At 46.9% G+C, this 26,629-nt stretch overlaps 3 protein-coding genes across 20 annotated transcripts in view; all 3 read right to left on the bottom strand.

Moving 5' to 3' along the window:
• The window catches only part of IKZF4 (IKAROS family zinc finger 4), a 32,324-nt gene extending 28,850 nt beyond the window's left edge, over positions 1-3,474 (bottom strand). For 2 of the 6 annotated variants that reach the window (XM_070494944.1, XM_070494943.1), the window contains exon 1: positions 3,071-3,474. The gene's annotated coding sequence lies outside the window, so the exon portion shown is untranslated. The remainder of the gene's footprint in view (positions 1-3,070) is intronic. The other 4 variants (XM_070494947.1, XM_044755861.2, XM_044755863.2 and 1 more) reach the window with 3 other exon arrangements.
• Positions 3,475-3,931: 457 nt separating this feature from the next.
• On the bottom strand, positions 3,932-8,221 carry SUOX (sulfite oxidase). Of its 8 annotated transcripts, none has more exons than XM_070494950.1 (6): positions 8,067-8,200; positions 7,693-7,770; positions 7,235-7,281; positions 6,552-6,611; positions 6,112-6,289; positions 3,932-5,876 (listed from the first exon to the last, which is right to left on the bottom strand). In XM_070494950.1, the coding sequence occupies exons 4-6, from the start codon at positions 6,599-6,601 to the stop codon at positions 4,461-4,463; spliced, it is 1,644 nt and encodes a 547-aa protein (XP_070351051.1). In that variant the 5' UTR covers positions 6,602-6,611; positions 7,235-7,281; positions 7,693-7,770; positions 8,067-8,200; the 3' UTR covers positions 3,932-4,460. The 8 variants fall into 8 exon arrangements, with proteins under 8 accessions (XP_070351051.1, XP_070351052.1, XP_070351050.1 ...); XM_070494951.1 differs by having other exon boundaries at positions 7,698-7,770; XM_070494949.1 differs by lacking the exon at positions 7,235-7,281 and adding an exon at positions 6,878-6,940 and having other exon boundaries at positions 7,698-7,770.
• A 476-nt stretch (positions 8,222-8,697) lies between these two features.
• Positions 8,698-25,969, bottom strand: RAB5B (RAB5B, member RAS oncogene family). 6 transcript variants are annotated; one of them, XM_070494955.1, is made up of 7 exons: positions 25,836-25,930; positions 16,910-17,026; positions 15,604-15,866; positions 14,094-14,245; positions 13,701-13,823; positions 13,053-13,146; positions 8,698-12,718 (listed from the first exon to the last, which is right to left on the bottom strand). In XM_070494955.1, the coding sequence occupies exons 3-7, from the start codon at positions 15,764-15,766 to the stop codon at positions 12,603-12,605; spliced, it is 648 nt and encodes a 215-aa protein (XP_070351056.1). In that variant the 5' UTR covers positions 15,767-15,866; positions 16,910-17,026; positions 25,836-25,930; the 3' UTR covers positions 8,698-12,602. The 6 variants fall into 6 exon arrangements, with proteins under 6 accessions (XP_070351056.1, XP_014712719.1, XP_070351055.1 ...); XM_014857233.3 differs by lacking the exon at positions 16,910-17,026 and having other exon boundaries at positions 25,836-25,969; XM_070494954.1 differs by lacking the exon at positions 16,910-17,026 and having other exon boundaries at positions 25,759-25,906.
• Positions 25,970-26,629: the final 660 nt, after the last annotated feature.

Raw genomic sequence — 26,629 nt, 5'->3', positions numbered from 1 at the left:
AAGACGTTTTTAGGCTCCTCTGGGAACAAGGAATCTTGCTCTGACATTCCAGTTTAGCAGGCCTCTCTTCATGTGGAGGACCTGGGGCAGGTGTGCCTAGGCCCGGGGGAATCTTAAAGTTAGAATGTACTTGAGAGATGATTTCCCATCTCTCTCTCTTTTTCTTTTTTTGGTGGGGAAGATTGTCCCTGAGTTAACATCTGTTGCCAATCTTGCTCTCTTTGCTTGAAGAAGATTGTCCCTGAACCCAGGATCCGAACCTGGGAACCCGGGGCCGCCGAAGCGGAGCCACAAACTGAACCACTGGACCACTGGGCTGGCCCCTTCCACCTCTTAGTTTTTAACAGAAGATGATACTAAGCCCACAGTCACCCACCTCGTTAGCAACAGTAGGACAAACAGAACCCAGGTTACCAGTCTGGGGTTCTTTCCACTATAGCACAAAGTTAAATCTTGCTATAGTTGGAAGGTTTGGGGCCACCCCATTTGCCTTCTTTCTTCAGTGAAGAAATGAACAACTTTCTGGTTTGCATCTTAGTGACTTAAATCCTTGAACTAGAACACAGGTTTATGGATGCAAAAAGAAATAATTCCCTCCCTCCCATGCCTCTTTTCAGAGATTATGGGCCTGTGGAAAAAGCCAATTTAGATACTCACTAAATTTCTTTTAGAAACAAGGCTCCTTGGCTCAAGGATTATGCCAACATATGTATTCCAGCAGAGTCTACAAGGTTGATGCTACTCCAAGGGGGGTACCAGGCTGTTCATATCACCACTACCCTTCCTTAGATGCTTTCATCAGATAAACCTTGAATGTGTCTCTCTGTTTCCAATAGGGCGTCCACAACTCTTCTGAGAAGAGGAGGCAAATCAAATAGCTTGGAATTCAGAGCATTCCACAGCAGGGTCAAGAGACCAACGAAGAAAGGGAGTCTCCCTGCCTGTGGCATTTTCTACACCTGCAGGGTCCCACGCTCTTATTTGTTACTACAGAGTGAAATGAGGCTAGAAATATCTGCCCAGCAATAACTTAATTTTTCCTTGGCTATTTTGTGTATGTGTTGAGGGAAGAGTGATGGCTAGTTTAGGATAAAATAATTCCTTATGGCTGCTGGGGGCGGGTAGGGTAAAAGATGGGATAATGTTCCTCTCATGCTGGGAGGTACCAGCTACAGATTTAAACTAAGAGGAAATAAAGAAGAAACTTTCAGTTGCGTTTCACTGGGAAAAAAGTCAGGACTTATTTCTGAACCAAGTCCTGAAACATGCTTTACCCTTAACCTACAAGAGAGGAAGGGGATTGTCCAGAAGCTACAAGTGATCTAACTAACTGCACTCAGTGGGCAACAAAGACATTAGGTTTTGTGCTTGAGACATCAGCATCTATTGACTAGGGCAATATATAATTCTCAAGCTGCCAAATTGAGAGCAGGTGCAACCACCCTCGGGCCCACCCCAGAAACTCCAGTGAGACCTCTCCTGCTTCCCAATGGTAAGGCTATTTTCTTCTTTTAAGACTTTATTTTTATCTCAGGAGACACTCTTCTGACTGTTCTCATGACCCAGGGAGCTGTCTGGATTCTCTGGCTTCAGGCTGCTGGTGCAGAAGGCTGAAGTCCCCTGCAAACCACAAAGCAAGATTCACTGTCTTAATGGCAGACCCACGAGGAGACGAGGGATTCCTGGCGAGGTATTTTACATACCTCTACCAAACAAGATGCTACACTTTCAAAGATTGTCTGATTTGGCCTTTTATGTGATCTTGTCCTCAGAATCCGAGTTATCTTAAGTGGAAATATTCTAGTAGTCAAACACCTGTTTTTAATGCTTCTCAAGGATATGAACATGTACCTTCACCCAAGCAAAGCGAACAAGTAACAGTAAGGGGAGACAGCCAGGCTTCAGCTGTCTTCTGCTTGGCCATGATGATGGGAGGCCTGAAGCTGACATGTGTGTGAGTCAGGAACACATCAAGCTCACCACTGATGCTTTGAGGGCTCAGGCCAGGAAGATTAGGGCACAGCTGGAGCTATCAAACATGTAAGTGGGAGTCCATAAGAGTCACAACAGTAGGCAGCTTTGCTTATGAGAGAACAGATTGAGGCAAAAGAAGGTAAGCAAAGCTTGACACATGTGGTTGGTAATGCATCAGATCTTCCTGGAAGGAGAGTTAGTAAATTCTGGACCTTGGAAGGGGAAAATGGGGTACATCATTTCCTAAACATCTCAGTTCTAAAGGTCCATGTTCCATTAAACATTCCACTGTCACCAGACAGGACCAGTCGTAATTAAAAAAACAATTACACAAAAGCCCCAAAATTTAAAAAGTGAGAATCTACAAGTCTAGCAGACAAGGGGGAGGAAAATACTGGGGATGGGGCTGTAGGAGGAGGTACATGGAGGGCTGTTGTAGTTCAGATCTACTTCCCAAGCCTCGCTCCCTCCGAATGTCTGCCCCACGGCTTCCTCTGCTACCTTTCCTTCTTAGGGTTCATGTGCAGTGAATCTGTTCCTTCCCAGCCTTGCTTCTCAGATTCCCTAGACTTCTAACCCTACACAGTACCCCAGATAGCACTTTTCACTCCACCCTAAGTTTCTTCTCTACCACATGTTTCTCCCACTCTGCTCATTGCCTCTCAGATCTTCCCACCTAGGCCCACGTCTTTCTCTCCAACCTCCTCGACCAAACCCCCAGGTCCCTCGCTTTTTTGCCCAGGTACCCTCTGCTTCTCCTTTCTCCTTGCTGTCCCTCTGTCCTAACCCAGCCGTACTCCGTAGGGGAGCTTCGCGCACGCCAGCCCCTGCCTTGTCCTCAGTCCTCTGCCTTGACCCATCTCCCGCCTTTTTAGGACCCCTACGTCCCTGCTGCTTCCCCCTCAATCCTGGGGCCTTGCGCCAAGCTCCCTCGGGCCAGCTTCCTCCCCTCGGGCCGCAGCCCACCCGGCGACCCTCTTCCCGCGTGCCCCCCCGCACACGTCTCCCCTCGCTTCACGCCCAAGCCCCTCAGGCCCCGCCCCTGGCGACCGAGGCCCCGCCCCCGCGCTTCGCTCAAGCCCCGCCCCTCACTCACCTGAGGCAGCTCCGCGCGCGCGCAGGCTGGGGGGGTGAGGGAGAGGGGACGGTATTGGGGGAGAGGGGGGCGGGGCGGCGGGGGTCCCCCACTCTGGCCCGGGCGGCCCAGTGCGGGGGGAGTGGAGTCACTCAGGCGGCGGCAACCGGGCCGAAGCCGGGGCCCGGGCGTTCAGCGGCGGCGGCTCCATCTTCATCAGCGGCTTCACCTGAGGAGGGACCGGCCCCCCCCCCACAACCCCCCCATTACAGCCGTCCCCCCTCCCCCGAACAACTTCCGGTCCTACTACCAGGCGACAGGCGCCGCGGCCGAACACCGAGCGCCCGCAAGCCGGGAGACTGCTGGGGAAAGAAGGGAAAAGCGCTAGGGGAGAGTAGCCGAGCACCGAAAGCTTCAAGTCCGAAAGGCGCGGTCGCGTGCCGAAGGTAACTCAATGAATGACTGCCCGTTCATCTGCATCTAATTTGCAAACTAGGCACACGTTCCCTGGCACATCTGTCCCTAGGGCCAAGTTTTCCCCCTGCCCCTCCAAAAACAATATTGTTTAACCTCTTAGCATTCTTTGCCTTTCCTGCCAAGAATGTAGGAGTTGTGGGGGGAGGGGCTTTAAGATGCCAATTTTTTTTATGCCTTGAGGGGTAGCCTGAGGTCACTCACCTCAGCAGCGTTGCAGATGCTGACCTCAGAGAAGGAAGCCCCACTTCTTGACTTCCTTGCATCTGCTTCCTTTCTCTCCTCCCCGGACCTTTTGTTTTGGATTCTCTCATTACTCATCCCAGTACCACTGCACCTCCCTCCTGCAACATTCTCACTCCCCAGCCTCAAGAGGTCCCAAAAATCATCTTTTTTCTTTTTTCAGAATTGTAGACTTAAACAAATACTTTATTAGTGTATTTAGAAAAGTGGAACTGTAAAGGGAGAGGACTGTGCCCCTCACAAACCCTGGTAACCCAGAGAGGCAGTTGAAAGTTGCATACACAATTTTCTTACATATATCCACACACCTTCTCTGAAGAATCGAAGAAGAAAAGCAAAAGAAGGCCTCGGTGGTGACAGGCATTAGAATGCAGTGGAGTTGGAAAATAGTGCTGTCTCCGGAATCACTTTTCCCACTTGTAGCCCCTTGCTTCAGCAGCTCTCACTTCCTGGCACAGGGTGAGTGGCTGGCCTGGAGGGGTTTGTAACATAGTGTCAGAGGAGGGCGGGTGCCTGGGTGGAAATGTGCAGTGTGTGTACCTGTGTGTGGCTTAGGAAGGCATAATACAGGGTTGTGATCCAAGAAGTGGGGAGATGGAGGGAAAGGTTTTTCTGTGGTAATAAGGCCAAAGGACAGAAGTGGAAACGGGTTGAGAAGGTGGTTCTGGGGAGTAGATGGTTCCATCTCATCTTCTCATGGGTTGGCACGCACATGTACATGGATACGGTGCCAGGCATTGCTGAGCACGCCTCGCAGGTTCCAGATTGGAGCCACGGTGTCTGGCTGCACATTGTAGCTGTCATCTATAGCCTTACAAACAATGTTCAATTCCTTTTGCCCAGCTGGCACAGGAGCTTGCAGCTCCCATAGCCGCCAGGCCCAGGCCTTTCGGGGGCACTGTTCCTCTCCATCCAGCTTAGCCACCTGCCACGTTAGGCCCCCATCCAGAGACACATCCACCCTGATCACAGCCCTTCCACCACCACTCCATGCATAGCCCTTGATAGTCACCTCCCCTGACTCTACCGTCGCCCCATCCTTGGGCTCTGTGATGGCTGACTGGACAGGAAGTTCTTGAATAGATGGAGCTGAGTCAAAATCTACAGTGTCCCAGTCCACAGATGGAGAGAAGCCTTTGTAATCCCGCCGCTGCCAGTGGCTGTAACTTTCCTCTGATGCCACACTCACTTTGCCCAGCCATTTGACATGGCGGGCACCCACCACACCAGGAACCACCACACGCACAGGGAAGCCATGGTCACGAGGCAGAGGCTGCCCATTCATCTCATATGCCAACAAGACTTCAGCTTCAGGGTCCATGGCCCGAGCCAGAGGGATGGATGCTCCGTAGGCAGTCCCTGTGGGATCTGAGTCCAGTCCCTCAAAGCAGACATGGGCCTCAGTTTCACAGAGTTGGTGACCAGCCTGGGCTAACACATCACAGAGCCGTGCCCCAGCCCAGCGTGCAGTGCTAATGGCCCCAATACTCCACTCCAGACCTCTTACTTCTTTGACCTGAGTCATCTCAGAGCGCCGGTTGCCAGCACACTGCAGGGTGACTGTGATCTCATGCTTGGGGAACTGGTACAAGTCATCCAGGGATAGGGACAGTGACTGACCTCCAGGTGGCCCTTCTACATGGAGGCGATAGGTGTCTGGGTCCAGGTTAGGTACAGGCAGATGGTTCCGGGTGAAGAAGATAGGGTTGGGTGTGATATAGTTTTCCGTCAGCAGCTCAGGGGGGGGCTCTGCATTAAAGGGGCGCTGGCTATTGACCTTCAGGGCTGGGTGACGTATAGGATCATCAGCATAAGGGTCAGAGGTCTTCAAGGTGGAGGGCGCCTTGTCTTCAGGGCTCAGCTCCCCGATCTTGTACTGAGCCAGTATCTCACGCACATGGGACTGGTTGTGAACAGCGTAGAGGGCCCAGAAGGGCTCTAGGGGACCCCCAGCTGCCAGCATCAGCTTGGATGGCCCCCCTGGGTGTAGGTCCACAAATTCTGTGACATCAAAGACCTCAGAGCCCAGAGTCACCCAGATCCTAGTCTCAGGGCTGCTGTGGGATCTTACTTCCTCCCTTGTGTATATGCGTGGTAACTCCTGAGCAGCCTGCAGGCAGGGCAGGGATGAGGCAAAAGGGAACAGAAATTAAGAAGAAATCACTCTAGCTCACCCTGACCCAACCCACAAAGTCACGGCCACTGGGAAATGGAGGCAGCAGATTCCATCTCTACTGTGCATGAAGACAGTGTCACTGTGGGCTCTGTGGCAACAGCCCGGGTTGCCACTAGGGGAGCTCACTAGGGCCACCTTGTTCTGACAGTGAAGTCCTTTCCCAACTTACCTTGCACCGGTGGTCATGATAGGCCAATACTGCACCAAGGCCTAGCAGGGTCCCCATGACTCTCCATTCCCTGGTGCTGGAGTTATTACCAGAAAAGGTAAGGCTGGGGCACTGGGGCTGAAATGAATCATTCGTAGAGCAGGCCTGAATGCAGAGCTTTGAGGAGGTGGACTTGAATCTGGAAGAGAGTGAGGTCTTCTTAGCACACCTCTCCTGATCATATGAAAGGGCCATTGAAGGCCTGAGGTATACCTCTCCTGGTTGGCCATTGGTTCCTTCAGTTGGAACTTAGTTTCTCAAGAAAAGGGTGAGACAGGTGGGATCTGGCTTTCCCTTTCCTTCCAGGCCACTATCTCAACTGGCACATAAGATAAGACATCATAGAGACTGGGAGTGGGAGATGTGAGCTAGGAGATAAACCCTAGGATGGGATGGCTTACCTGCAGGCGTGTCGGAATGCTGAGACCACAGCTCTGTGCAGCAGCAGCATTGTGGCAGAACTGTAGGAGGAAGATTTAGGAATCAAGATAAAGACTCCTGGGAGGGGATGATATTAGGGACAGCTTGAGGGAATGGGTGGGAGGAAGACACAGAGGTCAGCAAGGAGCTCGCTGGGCAAATGGGGAGACTTTTTCTGTGGTAATGAGGCCAAAGGATGGGAATAGGGATCCAAATGATTTCTTAGAGAAAACCTGGAGCACTCAGAGACAGACTGTGTTGACAGGATGGAAGGGAATGGAGTGGGGGACGAGTCTTCTGGAATCACCTGTCTCCCATGCTCCACTCTCTACTTTGTCCACTACAGAGAACAGTGTCCGGGGTCAAGGGCCTAAAAGGTAGAAGCCAAATGTCTATTGTCCAGTTGGCCAGTTTATTATTTCTGAAGTCAGCAGAGGACAGCTGAGGGGCAGACTGACTTAAAGAGGGACAAAAGGTGAAAAAGGTAGTGGCAGCCTAATGGGTTGAGATTCTGGAGTCAGGCTGCTTTGGGTTTGGGAAACTGGCTCTGCCATTAACCAGCCATGTTCCCTGGGCAAGATACCAAGCCTCTCTGAACTTGCATCCTCATCTATGAAATGAGATCTACCTAGCAGAGCTGCTGTGGTGAGTAAACAAGTAATACCATTGTTTTTGAAGGCCTTTCAGTCCCCGCCTCTCCCCCTATCCACCCTAAAAAAAAAAAAGAAAAAAACAACTGAACCGAGCTGGGGACTGGACTCTAACCTGGGGTCTCCACCCATACCTTGTCTATGCCCTTCCAGTGAGCTCAGCAAATGAGGAGTTAATAGCCAGGGTGCCAGAGGATGAGCTAGAGAAGGCAAAAGGTCATTTTTCTGGTCTCCACCCTGCAACAGTGTCTTTCTCCCAACACTGAGCATATCCTTGATGCCCCTGGGGAGGGCCCGAATGGGGAGGGGTGGGAAGAGTCCCAGTTGCGGATAAGATGCTAAAGTGCGGGGCAGGCAGAGAAACAGTCGAGGGAGATAGGAGTAGGAGCAGAGGAGTCTACATTTTACTCCTGGGCCATGGGACCCTCAGTCTCCCTTCCACCTGCCCTCAATCCCAGTAGCCCACTTGAACCTGACAGGAGCGGTGCAGGTAGGGCTGACTTGCAGAGAACTCGGTCAGCCCAAGGTCCCAGGTTTGGGAGGCAGCCTCCTGCAACAAAACAGATGCCATGCCTTTGTGCAGGTGATGCCCCTTCACCCCCCAGGGGGACTTTAGGTAAGAGGATGTGTCCAGCACTGGGCACAAGCACCCAGTCCCATGCCACTGCCCAGCAGCTGGGACGAGTGTCTTGTAGCCACATCCCGCGCCCCACCCAGGAACCCTCCCGGCAGCGGGAGTGGACGCGGATACTGGCAGTTTGTCAACCTTGAGATTCGGAGCACCAAAGCCCCGCTGTTGCCCGGGTTATCCACCCTTCTCTTCCCTCTCCCCGACCCAGCCCTTACCCGGTTCGGCGTCCGCGCAGCGACTGCCTTACTCGTCCAGCGTCCTGGCGACGGCTGGCTAAGGGGCGGGGCCAGCGCCGTGACGTTGGGCCATAGTAAAGGACCACTCTCGCCCCTCGACTGGTCCCCCAGCCATTGGAGGGCCGCGGGCCGCCTCCAAGCTGCTGTCCCCGCCTCCTCAAGGCCGAGGCAGGCGGGGCGCCACGAGGGCTGGGAGCTAGGACAGGCTAAATTTTTGTTTCCACCCACGCTGAATAAAGAAGGGGACCCTCACTGATGTCCGGAACCGGGAAGTGGAAGGTGACAAGAACTCAAGGTTGGGCTGAGAGGTGGGAAACTTTGAGATGCCCTTGCCCCGCACCTATAGCTGAGACACAAGGTGCGTACAATGGCGGCAGCCTCAGGATCCAGCCCGCTCTCCCAGGGGTGAGCTCCGCCTCTACCGTTTTTGACAAACATCTGTGTTGCAACTACAAACAGCTCTGTTTATCTTTTAGAAAAAAACAAGGTCAAGCGCTCAACTCCCTTATATTTAGGAATGAGAGCAGAAATGAAGCCTAAGTAGTAGTTCAGACTTAGAGATTCCTTGGACTAGTCGAATTTCTCCCCAAATTATGGAAACAACAACACCGAACAGCCATCTTTTTTATTTTGCTTAAATTCACTTTTAAAAAATCGTCATTTAACAAGAGCAATGACATTTAACACCCAAAAGTAGGAGGATTATAATCGCTCATAATCTCAGAGTAAAGGGCACAATAGAAATCGTTTGCTATAACCCTTTTATCATTTGGTTCGGGGCTGAAAACTTGGCATTGGCTGGCTGTAAACCTGTGGCAAACGCATCCACACTGCCCTCTAGAGATCATAAAGTTGAGCTACACCTTATTCAAAGTACAACTGAAGATCATCTTTAATTTTGGAAGATCATTTCCCCTCCCTTTCTGCTCTCCTAACCTGAACTTGAGCTTTTACCAGGAATCAAGGAGGCTTGAGGGGAGTACTAAGAGATATACAGAAAGGGGAATTGACAGTGAAAAGGTTATTTTGGCTCTAAAGTTTCTGGAAATAGATTTCCAACTCAATTTGTACAATTAAATCATTGGAGAGACCTGTTGCCCGACCTGTCTTACCAGTCTTAAAAAACAGGCTCAGCCCAAAGATACACAGAACTCAGTTAGGGACTGTCTGAAGCCACGGATAAGACTTCTCACTAATAACAGTGTCACCTTCTTGTATGCATGCACATACTTTACATAATTGACTTTTAAATCGTAACTTTTCTTCACTTTACAGAAGAAACTGAGGCAGAGAGCAGCTAAGTAACTTGATCAAGGCCACAGCTGGTAAGTTGGCAGAGACTAGAATGCCAGTCTGTCTGGCACCAGTCCTCTTTCCTGTCCTTCAGATTCTTTGGAATTTAAAACAACTCCTGCTACCATACCTAATTTTTTCTCGGTATCATTCTCCCCCACCCACCACTTAGACTGTGAGGGACTAAAGGGCTTCAAGTACAGTGGGAAATAAGAGCAGATCGAGGAGAAATTTTCCTGTTGGGGTGGAAGCCACATGATCAAAAATGCTAATGCAGTATTGTTTTTTAACCTTTTTTAGGTCATGGATTCCTCTGAGATACTAATAATGCAATGGACCCTCTCCCTAGAGATATGCACATGAGTTTTTGCATAATACTTAGAAAGATTCACAAATACCACCTCTCCCTCCAGTCTCATCAATTGTCTTTCCACAAGGCCACAGACTCCTCCCTATATATACATTCTGTTCAGAGGGCCTAAAAAAATTAGCTAGGGTCAGACATGATGAGCTCTAGTGGCCTGGGAACAGGAGTGATTAAACAGCAATAAAGGGCTATTCTCCAAATTGGGTTATCTCACTATTCAAGAAAAGATTAAAAGGAATAAGGAGGTACCAAGATGCAGGGGAGAGTATGTTTCTGATTCAATAAAACATTATTGAGTGTCCTTTCTTCCAAATTTCTTGTATCAGACAGACAAATAGAAAAAAAAAAAAAGAAGTAACACTCCAATACACTTTTCTTTTTTTTTTTCCTTTTTTACTTACATTAAATACATCGGTAAATCAGCAGTCGCATTCTGTTACCACGATTGTTATGTTGGGAGAGGAAGAAAGGGGAAAAAAGGCAAATGCTTTCTTAAAAGCAAAAAAAAAAAAGGGACACCCCCTCTTAAAAAAAATGATTTGAAGAAAAAAATGAAGAGCTGGGAAATAAAAACTAAGATCCCCAAGCCCAACAGAGCTCAAAGGAAAGCAGACGAGCTGGTAGGAAGTAGAAGGAAGGCAGCAGATAGGCCCAGAAGCTAAGGCCAATCCTGTTCCTAAGGGGGTTGAGGAGGCAAGAAGCTGGAGAAATGGTTTCCCAGCCCCAAGGCAACGAAGCATCTTCACTCCTGCTCCATGGGGAAAGCTGCGCAGAGAAAGAACTCCATTTCTAAGAGACTTAAGAGAGCAGCCATCCTAGTTCTTCCACTGGTAAGAATGCAATGGGTACTGTTAGGGGCTAGTGGGTGCTGGGAAAGGAAGGGAAAAAGGTATGTGTATTTCAGGGCCACAGGAACTAAGGCTGCCCCTGGAAAAGGAAGGGAATTGAGATCTAAGTGGAAGAACCTACACTGGGTCCTTCAGAATCTCAGCTTCATGGATTTCTCAGCTGCTCTGGGACGGAAGGCAGTCTGCAAGCCAAAAGGGCAGAAAGATTCCAATCATAGGTCACTGGGGCCTTTCCTATCTTACTTCCTCCAATTTTCCCAAAACTCTGGGCTGGAACAAGAAGGAATTTAGAGTTCTCTCTTGCCTTGATGGCTTCCAAAAGACATCCTAAAATACCTAATGAGGGATGTAAAGAGAGGCTAGATTTAGGAAGGACCAAAGTCCTCTGGTGATGTGAGACAGCTGTGAGGGACCTTCAGTGCCAGATGTTCCCTGTGCACAGGAACAGCTGTTTTGATATGAGGGGGCCACAAGTAGACCTGTGGTAGAGCCCCTAGTGGTACATGGATTAAACTACTGGTTACATGGGGGATGGGTATGGGGATAAGCATAGACGGACTAAACTGACGATACTAACACAGGAGAAAAGAAATAGAGCATGATGGGAGGTGGGGGACAGAACAGACTGTACAGTGGGAATAAAGATCATACCTATTTACAGGGAAGTAGAAAAGACATGGTAATGGGTGGATCAAACTAAATGTGAACCTGGGAAAGGACAGAAAACTCCTCCCTCTGGTCTGACTCCTCTTTGTTCCCCTACCTTGGCCTGTGCTATCCTGAGACCACTCTCCAGTTGCTTGGTTAATTCCCCAGGAAAGGCAAACCTACACCCAAGAGCTAGGTTGGCAAGAATATAGGTTAAGAATCAGAGTTGGAGGAAGCTAGCAGTGGAGATTGGGCTTGAGTAGCTGCCACTGGTCCTGTTCTCTACAGCCCCTCCCAAACCTTATGTATACCTCGGATTCCATTTAAAAAGGTGAGAGGGCAGGTAAATCAATCAAAACCCCCATAAAACAAGTATCCCAACCAAACTACCATCAATTAAAGTGCAAACTGCAGGGAATATAGTGGCTGGGGCTGAGACCATCTAAAGGCCAGAGAGAAAAAAAATGCATATGTATAAATCAGAGGATGGATGACAGAAACTGGTTCCTCCTCCGATTAGATCACAGCAGAGCCAAAGATGCAGGCAACCAGTGAAGATTCTTTGGAGGACTCTGGGGTCCAGAGTCTCCCCCACTATGGGGGAGAAGCTACCTAAGAGGCTGGGTGAGGGGAAACTAGGTCTTGGAAGAGTTCTGGAGTCACAGATGACACTGCATCTCCACCTCCGCCCAGTTAGCTAACAACACAACTCCCAGCTGGTGTCCAAGAGCTTGCCTTCCCATTCTCACCTCTACCTAGAAACATCCTCCACAAGGCCAACTCATGGATACTGCAGTGTTTTCAAATATGGGAAACACCAACCAAATAAAAACAAAAGGGAAATGTTTCCTTACTCCCTCTTGCTCTGAGCCTTACTCTCCCCCAGGGCCCTTAATGTGACTGAACTGGAGACCTCCTTCCTCAGTTCCTGGCTTCACCACCTTCTCCATCCTGGGGAGAGGAGGAAAAGGGGATCAAGAACAGGGATTGACCAAAAGCAGAAGGGGAAGGGGCAGGAGACAAAAATGTTTTCTGAAAAAATGGGGAGGAGGAGGAAAGATAAGTAGGTCACTGTTTTGCACCTATAATACAAAGTGAAGAAAGTTTGTTTTGGAAGGTAAGTCCTGGGGGATCTGACCCCCAAACCCCAGAGTAGGGGTAGGAGGCCAGTGGCAACAGCTGCCTGGTGTTGGTTGCTGAAGCGTTAAAAAGTGCCATGACGGAGCTGTCAGGAGGCAGCCCTTGGGAGCCAGGGCTCAGTGTGCTGTTACCGTAGGGGCTGTGTGCTGAGGGGTGGGGATGGAGGTTATTTCTTAGCTCTCGTGCTAGCTCCATACTTGGTTGCTGCTAGCCACCCCCTCAGTTGCTACAACACTGGCTCTTGTTCTGCTGGGACTGCTCATGGAGATCCACACCCCGGCTTCGGCCTGCTGCACCCCCTGGATTCTGGGGTTCACTCTTTGGCAACTTCTTAGCTAAAGATAAAAAGAGAAAGGAACAAAGTATGGTAGATTTTACTCATCCCCCCAAAAGACTATTGGGTGGGGGAGAATTAGGGAGGAAAGGAGAAATGTGAGAAATTAAAAGAATGTTCTGAAGAGGGGAGGGTTCACTGTTTGTAAACTACATTGAAGTCAGGGAGGTTCAAGCTGTAAACAAAGGATGGAGGTCACAATGGAAAGTTAAGGTACTTCCATACCTAAAGTTTTCACGAGAAGAGACACTCCCATCCATCCTTATGACTTGGGTTAGTGATCTTGCCTAGAGGCAAGGGAAGACAATGAAGACTCAAGGCTGCTGTGACCTTACCTATTGCCAGGAAGAGGTCGTTCACGTTCATAGCTGTCTTAGCTGAAGTCTCCATAAACAATAAACTGTTGTCATCTGCATACGCCTGGGCCTCCTGCAAGGTGTGGGGTATACTGGCACTTAGAATGTAGGGTAGGAACAAGTATTGCCTTTCCACTCCCTTGTAGCACCACCTGGCAATATGCTAGGTTCCGTCCCCTTAATTGTCCCTCTGAGCCAGGTGGCCCTGGACTCATATTTTGATGACGACTCCCTCAAGGATAACTCATGGTTTAGACCACTTAATCCAACAAACAGATGTGAAGAATCTTAATTATGGGGGAGAAGGTAAGTTGGTTGGGGATTTTGGGTTCTGACACTTGAAGAGTCCCTTACCTCAAATTCAATTGCTCCCTCCTTCCTGTTTCACACTGGTACCCCCACAGCTGGTACTCCCCTACCCCTCTGCTCTGGAATTTTCTTCTGACTCCTCTAAAATCTCCTGGCTGTCATTAGGGTCACAGTGTTGCTGTATTTAACTTGGTGCAGAACTGGGGAATGAGATGATGAAAGTCCTCAGATGAGGTTTTCAGAGAGGACAGGTTTGGAAAAAAGAGGTCCCAAACACAGAGAGAGTGTGTTAGAGAGGGACTCTGTAGGCCATCTTACTTCATACTCCACCATGCGCTTGTTGGCCAGGTCAGCTTTGTTCCCTGCCAGGGCAATAACGATGCTAGGACTGGCCTGTCGCTGTAGTTCCTTTACCCATGTCTTTGCTCGAGCGAAGGTTTCCTAGGAAAACATGAGGAAGAGAATGGGTGGGTTGGAATGATTGCCAATCTAGGCCCATTACCTTCAAAACCTAGCCTCAAAACTCACCTCTTCTAGGTGGCCGTCCCTCACTGAAACCACCTGTCTCTGATCATTCATTACCTCTGTCTTCTCAGCACTTGGAAGCATAATTTGTACTCTTATTTTGCTATTTCAAGAACTGGTTTTCTCTTTCCCACCTAATTTAATTCCTATAAATAAAAGCAAGGATAATCTTCTCAGCTCACTTACCTGATTAGTAATGTCATAAACCACAATTGCAGCTTGGGCACCTCTGTAGTACATAGGGGCCAAGCTATGGTATCGCTCCTGCCCAGCTGTGTCCCAGATCTCAAACTTGACTGTTGTGTCATCTAGACAAACAGACTGGGTGAGGAAGGCCGCTATGGATGAGAGAATGAAGGAGAAGAAGTTGTAAGTGGGAGGATGAATGGGAACATCCCACCGCCCTTCAAAATATCTCCACTCTCAGCCTAAGACCACTTATGGCCCAGGCCATTCAGCTACAGGAAAAGGTTTAATGATCTCTTTCTTATATATAGGTCCTGGAACCAGGATTAAGACTGCTCTTAGCTAAGTCCTTCCTACCAGAAGTTTCTCTAGCTAAAGAATGGGGGCACCTCATAAACTATGAGGGATAGAAAGAACTGCCACTTATACCAGAGTCATCCCTTTTCTAACCAAAACAGGAATAAGAGATAATGACAGAGATAATAAGCTTCAGATAAAAGTCACATCAAGAATTGATTAGAAGATTTTAAAGCTTGATGGGAGGTCCCACCATTATCAATATTATTTGGCTGTTACTTTTTCATATAATCTGCTGATCCAAGAACACCACATTTCCAAAGTGACTAGTAAAAGCGAGGAAGGAGTAACATGGGAGTTCTCATAAAAGATTCTTTATTGAATTAGCACACTATTTGGGGGGTAGTGACAGGGAAAAGGCTGCAAAAGTGGGAAAGGTAAATGCTCTTTATCTTTTGTATTTGGTTCCGGCCTGTATTTTACCAAATATGTGCACCAGAATCATCTAAGGAGCTTTTCCAAACATACATGTCTACACTGCCACCAACCTCATTCTACCTCCAATACTAATCCGTAGATTTAAGGTAGAGCCCAAGCATACATCGGATGAAAATGTTCCCCTGGTGATTCCGATGTACATCTTTTTTTTTAAAGATTTTTTTTATTTTTCCTTTTTTTCCCCAAAGACCCCCAGTACATAGTTGTATATATTTTTTTTAGTTGTGGGTCCTTCTAGTTGTGGCATGTGGGATGCTGCCTCAGCGTGGCCTGATGAGCGGTGCCATGTCCGTGCCCAAGATCCGAACAGCAAAACCCTGGGCTGCAGAAGCGGAGTGCGCGAACTCAACTACTCGGCCACGGGGCTGGCCTCTGATGTACATCTTTGATTACGAGTCCCTGCTCCAAACCAATTCTGCTCAAGATGACACTCAAATGAATTCCATTGGGATTAAGATGACAGTGGGAGGAGAAAGACAGGCTGAGATAAAAATTAGTGATTTTCTTGGTGTGCAAAGGTGAACCTTTCTAACTTTCTTCCAGGAAGCAAGAGAATGAACATATATTTGCTTTTGGGCATTATGGCAATTTTTCCTGTTTTATAAAGGATTTCCATTACGAGGAGCTAAGAGGGCCAACTCCAAAATCAGGTCCCTAGATCTCCCTTCAAAAGCCGTACTAAGCATTGAACCTCTTCCTTCCCTGAGGTACTCACCTCCAATGGTGCTCTCTTGGTACTCATGGAACTGCCCTTTGACAAATCGTAACACCAGGCTAGACTTCCCCACTGCAGATTCACCCAGCAGGACCAATTTGAACTGGCATATTTTGCTGGCCTGGGGCTGCCCATTGGGCCTGGCTGTGCTTCTGCTAGTCATGGCTAGATTATCAGAGTGGGAAAGGGTGGAGGGAGGGGGATGCCACAAAGCGGCAAAGGGGGGAGGGGGGAGGGGAGGGGACTTCCAGGCTTCAACAGTCCTGCAAGAAAAAAAGTGGGTAAAATTAAACACAGGGCCATTGCAGCTGCAATCACTTTTTAGAGAAAGGATAGAATCTCTTCATTTCTTTGCTCCTATGAGGACTTAACTCAAAATTATCCCTTTTTTTTTTTTTTAAAGCTTCAGTGCATGGTTGTGTACCCTAGTTGTTTTTAGTTCTCTATGTGAGCCGTCCCAGTATGACAACTGACAGACAGCTGGTGTGGTTCCACGACCAGGAAAATGAACCTGGGCCACGGCAGTGAGAGCACTGAATCTTAACCACTAGACCACCAGGGCTGGCTCCAAAATCATCTATTTAAAAAATTGTATTAAAAAAAAAAAAACATTAAAAGTTTACACCACTGAGAGGGTCCCAGGCAGCTGACACTTAGTGCTAAGAGTGGAGAATAGTAAAATAAGAACTGCCTCTGAGGTAGAGTTTGCCCTACCGTATAATCCCTAACTGCCAAGAGAGCTGAAATGCAAACACTAAAAACTGCGTAAGAGCTTTTAATCTCCCACCAGGTCCCCACCAGCTCTTCAAAAACAGCAAATTGACGAATTTTTAGTGGGCCTGAAGAACACTCAGATCCACGCCCATAAGTACCCTAGATCCCCAGTATCTCCTCGGTATCTTGGTGCTATGCTCCCCCCCTCCCCATTTTTTTCTAGCTTTCAAAATGAGAGATTCACCCCAGAGGTATGGGGTAAGAGTCACTCTTCCTTAGCGTACAGGGGTAGCTCAGTCTTCTTGACATTCCTGAAAAGCTAACCAGGGTCCAATTGCCAGAAAACTTATCTTTTCTCATTTCTTGTCAAAGCTGAGTAGAGAAACAACCAACAGACCACATTCAGTATCAACTCCTTCACTTAGCTCCCGCCACCTCTGCCGTGTGAAAGTCTATTACATCTAAGAGTCAGTAGGCTTGACCTACTCTCAACTTGCAGCTGTCTTCCTGGTGCTTAGGGATTAGATTACCCTCCACACCGAACAGGCCTAACAGCTGTAACCCTCCAAATTAGAGGTGGAGAAAGGTGTACCTTCTAAACACATGCAGGAGTCTCCAGAGGATGTTATGGAGATAAGTCTTCAAGCAATATGTATATGATGAAAGAATAAACTGAACCACCTTTCTGCCTTCCAAGAAGCTATGAAAGCTGGTGGTGGAGGAGACAGAGAAGTTGAGACTTTGAGACTCTAATCATTCAAACCTGAATATATTTCATCATCCTGACTCTGAGGGGAAAGGAACTATGAGATTCAAAGAAGAATTAGCATGTAAAACCTCTCTCCAAAACCTAAGCACTGCTTGGGTTGTACTTTGCTTGTTCAAACTAATCTTTCCTTCTCCAAGGTTAATCCTAGTGACCCCACAAACATCATACTCTATGGCATATATGGTGAAACATTATTTTGTCATTAAAGCAAGTTGCTTTGGAGTCAAATCAGGGTTAAAAATCTCTGCAATCCTAGTAAAAACATAAAAGACAGTAAAATCATAGAGGAGGCAGTGCAGAGGAACAAAGGCCATGGAATCCAATTCACTGGGTTTATTTTAAAGTTGTGCTCACTAGCTGTGAAACTTTGGGCAAGATACTACATCTATGCATTTGTTTCCTCATCTGTAAAATGGGATAACAGCCTTATGAGCACCTACTTCATAAAGTTGTTGTGAGGAATAAATAAGATAATACATACAAAGAACTTAAGTATTTGACAAAAAGTGCTAAATGATCAAGCTACTAATTTCATTATTAATATGACATCAAGAAAATTTCTCTGCTTGAGCCTTACCTTCCACCTTTTTAAAATGGAATAGCTACGTCATAGAGTGACTATGACAAGTGAAAGATGTATTTAGCATAGTGCTAATAAATAATAAGATAGATATTGTCATTTAGTGGCCTTGATTCATAGAAAAGATCAGTTTAATATATTAAAGTATATCTCAGTACTAGTTGTTATTAATATATTTCTAAAAAGCAGCCATGATATGAAAGAGGTAGAGGAAAAAACAGAAAAAACAAACGTAAAGAGGAAGTTAACAGAGGAATGAGATAGAAGTGAGAATTTAGAAAAGTCCCAAAGTAGACTACATTAAGGCAGGAATGTAACAAATCACTCTGATCCTACTGGGAATTTTGTAGTCTCCTAGGCCAGAGTCCTAAGAATTCAGATACACATGTGCCATTTTGTGATGAAGTTTTCATTGGTCTATGATGAAATGATAAAAATAAAGATTATATAGCAAGTTTGTCTTAAAGCTAAATTTATTCAATTTAAAAGAACATTCTTTGTAACAAGATTTCTAACTTCTCACTTTCTTAGCATCAATTTTCTCTCAAAGGTAAGTACATATATTGCATGGGAAAACCTCTAAGACCTATTGTTAAGTTAAGGAAAAAAACAGTTGGGGCCAGCCCAGTGGCATAGTGGTTAAGTTCACACACACCACTTCAGCAGCCTAGGGTTTGCAGGTTTGGATCCTGGGTGCGGACCTAGCACCGCTTGTCAAGCCGTGGTGTGGTGACATCCCACATAAAACAGAGGAAGACTGCCACAGATGCTAGCTCAGCAACAATCCTCCTCAAGCAAAAGGAGGAAGATTGGCCCTGGAAGATTGGCAACAGATGTTAGCTCAGGGCCAATCTTCCTCACCAAAAAGAAAAAGAAAAAAAAAGTTAGAGAACCAAACACATGATTGGATCATATTTCTGTAAAACAAAACAAAATCCTACATAGAGAAAGGTATGGAAGGATACACACCTATCTGTTAACAATACCTCTGAGGAGAGTGGGATTGACAAGGGCAGTATGTGAAGGATTCATATTTTTTCATTCTACGTAATTCTTTTTTAACAGGAAATGTATATTTTAAAAGTTTTTAAAATAGCTTTCTTAACAGCCCAGGGTTTGTCGATTCAGATCCCGGGTGCAGGCATGGCACTGCTTGGCAAGCCATGCTGTGGCAGGCGTCCCACATATAAAGTAGAGGAAGATGGGCACAGATGTTAGCTCAGGGCCAGTCTTCCTCAGCAAAAAAAAAAAAAAAAAAAGGAGGATTGGCAGTAGTTAGCTCAGGGCTAATCTTCCTCAAAAACAAAACAAACTTTTTAAAATGCTTTTAAAAAATAATATTGTTGATAGGCAGTAGTCAACTTTCTAAATATCGTTATGTGGATCAATAAAAACCCCAAAATTTAAATTAATTGGTTCATGAAATCCAAAATTCTGGGAACCAGTACTGCAAGAATCAGTATTAATTAGCTTCTTAACTACTAGTCATAGTTCTTTAGCTCTTTTCATCCTCAAACCGTTAGAGCAGTGTTTCTCAAACTGTGGGCTGTAACCCAACAGTGACCTTGAAATCACTTGGTGGATCATGATCAGTGTATTAAAAAAAAGAACAAAAAATACCAAGTGTTGCAAATAATATGCATTAAGAATCATTCTTTGTAACAAGATTTCTAACTTCTCACTTTCTTAGCATCAATTTTCTCTCAAAGGTAAATACATATATTGCATGAGAAAACCTCTAAGACCTAATGCTAAGTTAAGGGGAAAAAAAAAAAAGTTGGGACCAGCCCAGTGGCATAGCAGTTAAGTTCGCACACTCTGCTTCAGCAAAGTTTGCACACTTCACTTGTGTATGTATGTACACACACTGAGTCATCACGTAAAATGGTTTTTTAATGAGTTGTGATCAAAAAAAGTTTAAAAAGTAGTGCTTTGGAGAGGGCTGACACTGAAAGATGGGTTGGTAGGGAGGGGAGGAAGTCCAGTCTCTGACCATAGGCTATGGTTACTACTAAAGCACTTCTAGATGAAATTAAGATGAGGGCTGAATATAGCTCTCCAGGGGTCAGAGGATTCTCCAACCTGCTGCTAAAGCAATGGAGCAGTTATGAGAGTGGGAAGGCAAACTAGACAGAGGCGGTGCCAGGCAGTGGCAAGGGCTTTGGAATCGGGCAATCCTGAGTTTTAGTCTCTGCTTCTCCAGTTAATCCCCCGTGATCTTAGGCTACTCACTCCCTTTGCCTTTCTGAGCCTCAGCTAGTCCTTATCTATATGGATCTTGGAGGCGGGGATAGGTCAAAGTAGCAAAGAGCAGAATTTGAATTCAATTGGAAAGTTCTGGGTACATTTAAGAAATCTGTTTCTCTTAGGATTTCTCAGCATTTGTGAAGATGAATTATTTTTGAAAACATATTTATGTGCTACTTCATAAACACTGTTTCATAGGAAAAAAGGATAGGCCATCATAACTCTACACTTTAAAACAGAACACAGATGACACAATAGGGGGAAAAACTACAAATGATAAGCTGATCAAGTTTCCTTTAGTTGACATACATATACTCCTAAGAAACAACAGGAAAAGTGATTAGATTCTTCAACTTACTCCCTCACATTTTTATCTATTCCAAAGCATGTGATTCAAGGGGCAGAACACTAAGCCTCAATGTTACTACTCTACAATATGAAAACAAGGGAGTTAGAATGGACTGAATTCTCATGGGCAGACACAACACTCTAGGCCTGGGAAAACAGGAGGGAGTTGGGGAAGTGTTAAGATAGGAAAGTCACAGACTCGCTCCGGTTGCAAAGCCCTTGTCACTAACCCCTACAAGATGTAAGTCAAGCCAGAGCCCAGACACGATCAGCAAACCTTCTTGCTACTAAGCAGCCCTGGATTGTCAGATATTAGTAACGACTGGGTTGGAAAAGATTACCTCCCATCCCAATGTGTCACCTCAAGAATATGTCCTATCTTCCCTGTTCACATCAATTGATGAGCTGCCCATCTCTGTGCCTTAATCTTTAATCTCAATGTGTTTATAAGTGTGTCATGTTTTTCACACAATAACTAGACTCTCAAAAGATTAGGGGTACAGAAATGAAAATAATATGTGTAAGAGTCATTTGATTTCTTTCCTATTCTGGTGGTGATTTTTTTGCTAAGAGTTGACTGTGGGCAAATAATTCATTCAAAGGCAAAAATAAACCACAGCCAGTCAAGTTGGTGTAATGATTATTACCTTCAAACCTGAGGCAAAAAAAGGGAGGAGGTTATTTTTCCCTTCATCCTTTCCAGTTCAAAAGGGAAGAAATCAGATTTAACTTCTTAGAAGTGGAGCTCCATGACAATGGCTCATCCAATGACAATCAACTAGGGGGGACTGAGGCTTGACCATGGCATCAGCCCACTGGGGAGAGGGAGAGAGAGGATGGAGGGGCAAGTTCTTCAGTGTGGGCGGCTCTCCCAGCAGTATGGGGAAATATAAATAGGAAAGATTTCTTAGCCTGCCATTCCCAGCTAGAGCAAGACTCCATTCCTCAGGCCCCCTTCCACTTGGCAGCTTTGAGTTCCTATGCCAACTACATACAAAGCCTCCAGAAGTCTGTCACCTATCAATAGAGACTGAGTGCCAGGTATCTAGCCCCTGGAGTCCAGCCCACTCCCAAATGTCAGCTCTATAACGTCACTTTGCTAGATAAAAGGCAGTCTAGAGGTCTTCTAGTCCAGTCTCTGTATTTTACATGGAGCAAACTGAGGCAAAGTCAACCAACTTGACAGGTTACCTTGGCAACCATAACTCTGAAGTAAGCAGGAGATTATGAACTGAACTCCAAAGAGGGCACCAGGACAGAAACAAGAGCTTAGACTGGACAGAGTTCTGTCTCTATTTAAAGTAATTATTTCCTTTGGGGCTAAAAACAAGTTAGGAAGATCCAGGTCTTCCCTGGGAACTGGGATCCAGTTCCATGGCCTTCTAACAGAAGGACTCACTCATTACCATGCCTCTCTAGAAGGTCTTGACCAACCCCGACCAGGACAGTTGCAATAGAAGCAATTCAGTGGAAGATGATAGAGAAACTGGTAACTTTTGCAGGATTCAATGGGCCTTGGAATTAATGTAAGAGATCTACTGAGTAGGGAAGATAGGGCAGAAGCTAGTAAATACCTTCAACTCCCCAACTTTGTTTAGACCCAAAATTGCCAGAATCTTGAACTGACAGTTCCACTATTTGGCTCAGCTCTTTCATCGTGTTGACCCAGTGTTAACCAATGAGTCACTGGCTTAAATGAGAGTCCTTCCACTTCTCCCACTTCTCCCTTATATTTCCCCAAGAGGCAAAAAGCATACTTATCTCTTATCAGCATGGCAGTACAAACTCCTTATTATTGACCTAGGAAAGACTGGAATGCCCTTCCCCACTGCCTGCCTAGCAAACTCCTAAAGTATCTTTAAGGCCACCTCAAACGTCACCTTTTCCGTGAAATTGCAAAATTACCCTCTCACTCCAGCAGAATTCATCACTGATTCCTCCGGGCCCCATACTATTAAGACTGTATTTCTATCACAGCATTTATTACATTATATGAGTTAATTGTGTCTGTCTGTTCTGCTAAACTATCAACTTCTCAGTAAGTGAAACTATTTTTTATGTCATCTTGAATCTCCAGAGCAGAGCACAATGCCTGGTCCCTAAGTAGGTGTTCATTAAATGCTCCCTAAATTAATTAAGACCAAAGCTATCCTGCTTCCCTCCTCCATCTACTCTTCCCCTCCGTGCCATCTGGATAGATTCTTACCCAGTTCCATTTGAGAATGTTTTTCATAGGCCTCAGCGAACCAAATCTCTTCCTTTCTTCTTTGTGATCTCCCTTGGATGGAGGGCCCTCTTGGGACCCAGCCCACAAGGTACTGTTGCAACTCACATGGGCTAACTGCTTTTCCTGTCACCCGTTACTATGCCTCAGATGGCCTAATCACACCGAACATGTGGCCCTCCCACCCTAACACTGAAGCAACTGTGGCTAAAAAACAAAGTTGTCTGAATTTTCAGTTGATGTTAAGTGTTTAAAAAACTTTGGGTCGTTATTTCTATTAATTCCTAAACTTGAGAAACAAGTTAAAAAAAAAAAATCATACCACCAGAGCTAAAGGACACTCTGAAAATGTACCCACTGCCTCTAAACAGGAGCTACAGCCTGGCCCAGAAACCTACACACACTGTGCTCACCTGAGTGGCTCCTTGCTCAGCTCAGTTACTGTTCAGTCAATGACTAAATCTTTCATAAAACACTCTTGGGAAGTTGGAGTGTACTGTATATGGATTTAAGACATCCTTCCTCCTAGAGGCCTGTTGCATTTCCTTATTTTAAGTTAACTGTCTCACACTTTGGTTACTTTCCAATCTGAAATGCCTTAGGATTAGAGAGCAGGCTATGCACTTGCTTCTCCTACTCTCTGCCTCCTCAGAAGTCAAATTTATATCAATGCACACAAACAAGCAAACTATAGGAGAGCAGTCCATGCTTGTGGGCAAAGTAAGACTAGATATCAGGCATGACTTTAAGGGTGATGGGAAAATTCTCTTCTCCAAGTATATTTGTATAACTCCAGATCTATGTTTGAAATTCTGTATTGATAATTCCACTCCTTACTCCCTCTTACGAAGCAGAAACTCTTGGAAGAATTAATACTTTAAGTGACTATTTGGTACTAACACCTTAATATGAAGCAATTCCAGATAGGTCTTGAAGGTAGGCTTTGATTAAGGGGAAGGTGGAAAAGACAAAAGGGATGTAAAGAAGAAAGGGATAGGATACCACCAAGATGTAGAAAATGGCACAGCCTAGAAAAGATTAAGCACACATACACACACACCCTACACAATATTTCCAAGACTGGCTTTGCAGGAGAGAAAATAAACGCTCCTGAGGGGACATCGAGGTTTCTGAGGGTACTGTACAAAGGCCGGGCACATTAGAGGGTTTCTAAAGCCAAGAAGGTCAAATTCAATTAATAAGGTAGTAGTATGAAATGTCCCAGCTGTACTGAGGTTTAGAGGAAAACCAATTTCAAATCCAGAGAAACTTCGGAGCTTCTCCTATCACTATAGAGAGACAGATACAGGTGCCCCCTGGAGAATCACCTTCTTCTTTTGGGATAATGAAAGGACGGTCATATAATCTGAACATGCAGAAGGTAGAGGTCTCAAATTCCTCACTTCAGCAGAGATGCCAATAATTCTCCCAAGCAAAATGATTCACCTTAACATTTGTTTCCTGCCCATAAAAGAGAAAAAAGTTTTGGCCATCTATATGGACATTTCCTAGGATACTCAGTGCACAACTGGGGTGTGTGTGTGTGTTCAAGGAGGTGAGAGATAAGCCAGAATAGAGCTCTCTATCGGTTGAATTTGATAGAAGCAAGACAAAATGAACCGTGAAAGGAGCACAATAAATAACAGAGTATCATCCCAGAAGGGAAAACCGTGAAAAGAACGAGAAACCAGAGTTTGGTGAGAACATGAACACAGAATGGCCTTTGGTGGCACATCCCCCAAAGCGAAGCAAGATTATTCCCATCTGCTGTCTCTTATCTCTGACCTTTCTGGATGAAATATAATGAGTGAGGTATATGTGGGAGGATTAACACTTTCTACACTTCTGTACGGCTTGAATATTTAAAAATATGTGAATATTACCTTTGTAATTAAGAAGAAATGTAGTTATAAAATACAGTGGTATAAAAGGGAAAAAGGAGGATGTAAAATAAGAGAAAATGCAATAAGCTCCCATCTCTGGGGGACAAAGAAGGTCAGCAAACCACTAAAAATATATGGGAGGAGGGGACTCCTGTCCCTTGGTTATCCAGCTTCCTTTTCTCTACTCACCCCCTACCCAAGTGCCTCGCTGTTTGACCCAACTTTCTAACAGCACAGAAACCTGGGCACCTAAAGAAATAGACAAAGAACAGAGGTGATGCCAACCTTCTGAATGGAATTTCTCATTCTTCCCCAAATCCCTTCCTTAGTGATATCACCTCATAGTTCCAGGCTTGGTTCCACCCAACCTTCACCTGCCTGGGAAATACCCAAGTCTAAGTCCCACAAAAGTTTCACCAACTGTGGTCAGAAGATCTCTTGATGGCTGGGGATCTCTGAGCCCCTTTGCAGTGCAGATAATGAAATCGCTGACTGCCCACTTCTAAGGTCCGAGATACAGTATCCACTATAGACCATATTATTAAGTGGGAAAGAAACGGACAAACGTCCCTCAAATCCAGGTTCTTAGCTTTTTCACAGGACATGAAACAGTGGGTAAGAGAAACACAGAGACTGCAGCCAAAGTGTAGGGGCTGAGTCTGGAACAGCCAACAGTCACAGAAAAAAAATTTACATTTGTCTTCACTGGCTACCCTGGGAGTACCAAAAAACTTCAAGTCACCACATCTCAACACGAATGCGAACAAAAGAGCGGGTACTCCCAAGACCCAGAGCCTCCAGCCCACCCTTCAGCATTCCCAGAAGCTCCCATAACTGACACCAGGCCCTGCTTCCATTTCCCCAACTACCTCAGCCTTCTAGATCAGGGAAGCTTCCTTCGTTTGCCCCAGTTCTCCCTCACTGAACCCAAACCCCACTCGGCTCAACTCTGGGGCGTAGTTATTTTTATAATAGTCACTTTCCCCGAAAAGAATGCCTCTTACCCAGCTAAGAACCCTTCTCAGGCCCTTCCCATTAGACACCTCAGGGAGCCCCAGCCCAGCTGCCCTCGGGGCCGGGCGTCAGGTCTGACCCCTCCGCACCTCCCGACAAATGGGCTTACCTCACCGCCGCCCCGTCCCTTCCCCAGCTCCTCCCTCTTCGGCGCTGCTCAATGAGGCCTGCCCCTGCCCTCCCACCAGCCCCGGGCCTCCAGCGCCGGCCCCAGCCCGGCCGCCCACAGAACCCGGCCGCCTCCCGGACTCACCAACTTTGGGCTCCCAGCCCGCCCGGCCCCCTCCTCAGCGCCCCCATTAGGCCTGCCGGGGCCCGGCCCCCTTCTCCCCTCTCCAGTGGGCCGCTCTAACCCCTCGCGGAGGCCCAGACCCGCCTCTGCTCTCGGGCCAGGCCGCTCTCCTCTCCCGGGCGCATCCGCCCCTGCCCCTGCGGGCTCCATCAGCCCGGTACCTGGGGCTCCGTCTCCCCCGTCGGGCCCAAGCCTGTGTCGAACAGACAAACAGCTGCGGCTCAACCAAACCCTCCTGCCCCTCCTCCTCCCCCTCGCCCTGGGCGGGGGCCCCAGCCAATAGCACAATTACCCGCCTACCACCAAGGGTGGGCTACATGAGCCCTAATCCGCCAATCCTGTGAAGAAAGGCGGGTCTCTTTCGGAGCTGTCACCAACGAATACGAGCAAGGGACTCGACAGGCGGGGCCACAGACCAATAGGGAGAGGGAACCCTTGAAGATGGACGGGATGAGGAGCCATTAAAGAGCGAGCTCCCCGAGAGAGGGGGCGGTACACTGTTGACAGGCGTATATATAAACCAATAAAATCTCGACACCCTCATGACCCCGCCTCTTGACTCATAAACATCTAATCAGGTGAGTAATGGAGGCGGGTCAAAGGGAAACTTTAACCAGTACTGCGAAAATTCGGGACTTGAGTGGCAGGCAAGGCGGGATTGAAAGAAGCCTTAGGCAGGCCGCTGCTGACCTTCGCCCCTCCCCTGGATTTGGCGGGGGCTGCCTCTAGCGCCCCGCCCTCTATGACAAATTCGCGGGCGAGAAGGGAAATACCTCTCCCGGAGACCCGGCGCCCGGGAATTTAAGTAGCCATCACGTCGGTGCTTCCTCCTTTTAGTGGGGCCTCAGAGGACAGGAGTCTTTGGGGTGATCAGTGACGGTCTGAGATGTTTTTTGGCGGGGTGGGAGAATGGCAACTCCATGAAGCAGTAGCTTGCGGAGGCTTTTAGCCCCTC

This window comes from Equus asinus, chromosome 22 (assembly GCF_041296235.1).
Source record: "Equus asinus isolate D_3611 breed Donkey chromosome 22, EquAss-T2T_v2, whole genome shotgun sequence".
Lineage (NCBI taxonomy): Eukaryota > Metazoa > Chordata > Mammalia > Perissodactyla > Equidae > Equus > Equus asinus.
The sequence above is the reverse complement of the archived record's forward strand: the minus strand, read 5'-3'. Positions and strand labels throughout refer to the sequence as shown.

What these genes read in the sequence shown, in the direction of transcription:
- SUOX (XM_070494949.1), bottom strand. An exon ending in GCATTCCGACACGCCTGCAG is followed by an intron (nt 6,290 to 6,551) that starts GTAAGCCATCCC and finishes ACTCTCTTCCAG; the next exon opens with ATTCAAGTCCACCTCCTCAA. An exon ending in ATCATGACCACCGGTGCAAG is followed by an intron (nt 5,877 to 6,111) that starts GTAAGTTGGGAA and finishes CCCTGCCTGCAG; the next exon opens with GCTGCTCAGGAGTTACCACG.
- RAB5B (XM_070494953.1), bottom strand. Translation starts at nt 25,824, where the DNA reads ATGGAGCCCGCAGGGGCAGGGGCGGATGCGCCCGGGAGAGGAGAGCGG. An exon ending in CCAAGAGAGCACCATTGGAG is followed by an intron (nt 14,246 to 15,603) that starts GTGAGTACCTCA and finishes TCTCATCCATAG; the next exon opens with CGGCCTTCCTCACCCAGTCT. An exon ending in CGACCTCTTCCTGGCAATAG is followed by an intron (nt 12,719 to 13,052) that starts GTAAGGTCACAG and finishes TTTTATCTTTAG; the next exon opens with CTAAGAAGTTGCCAAAGAGT.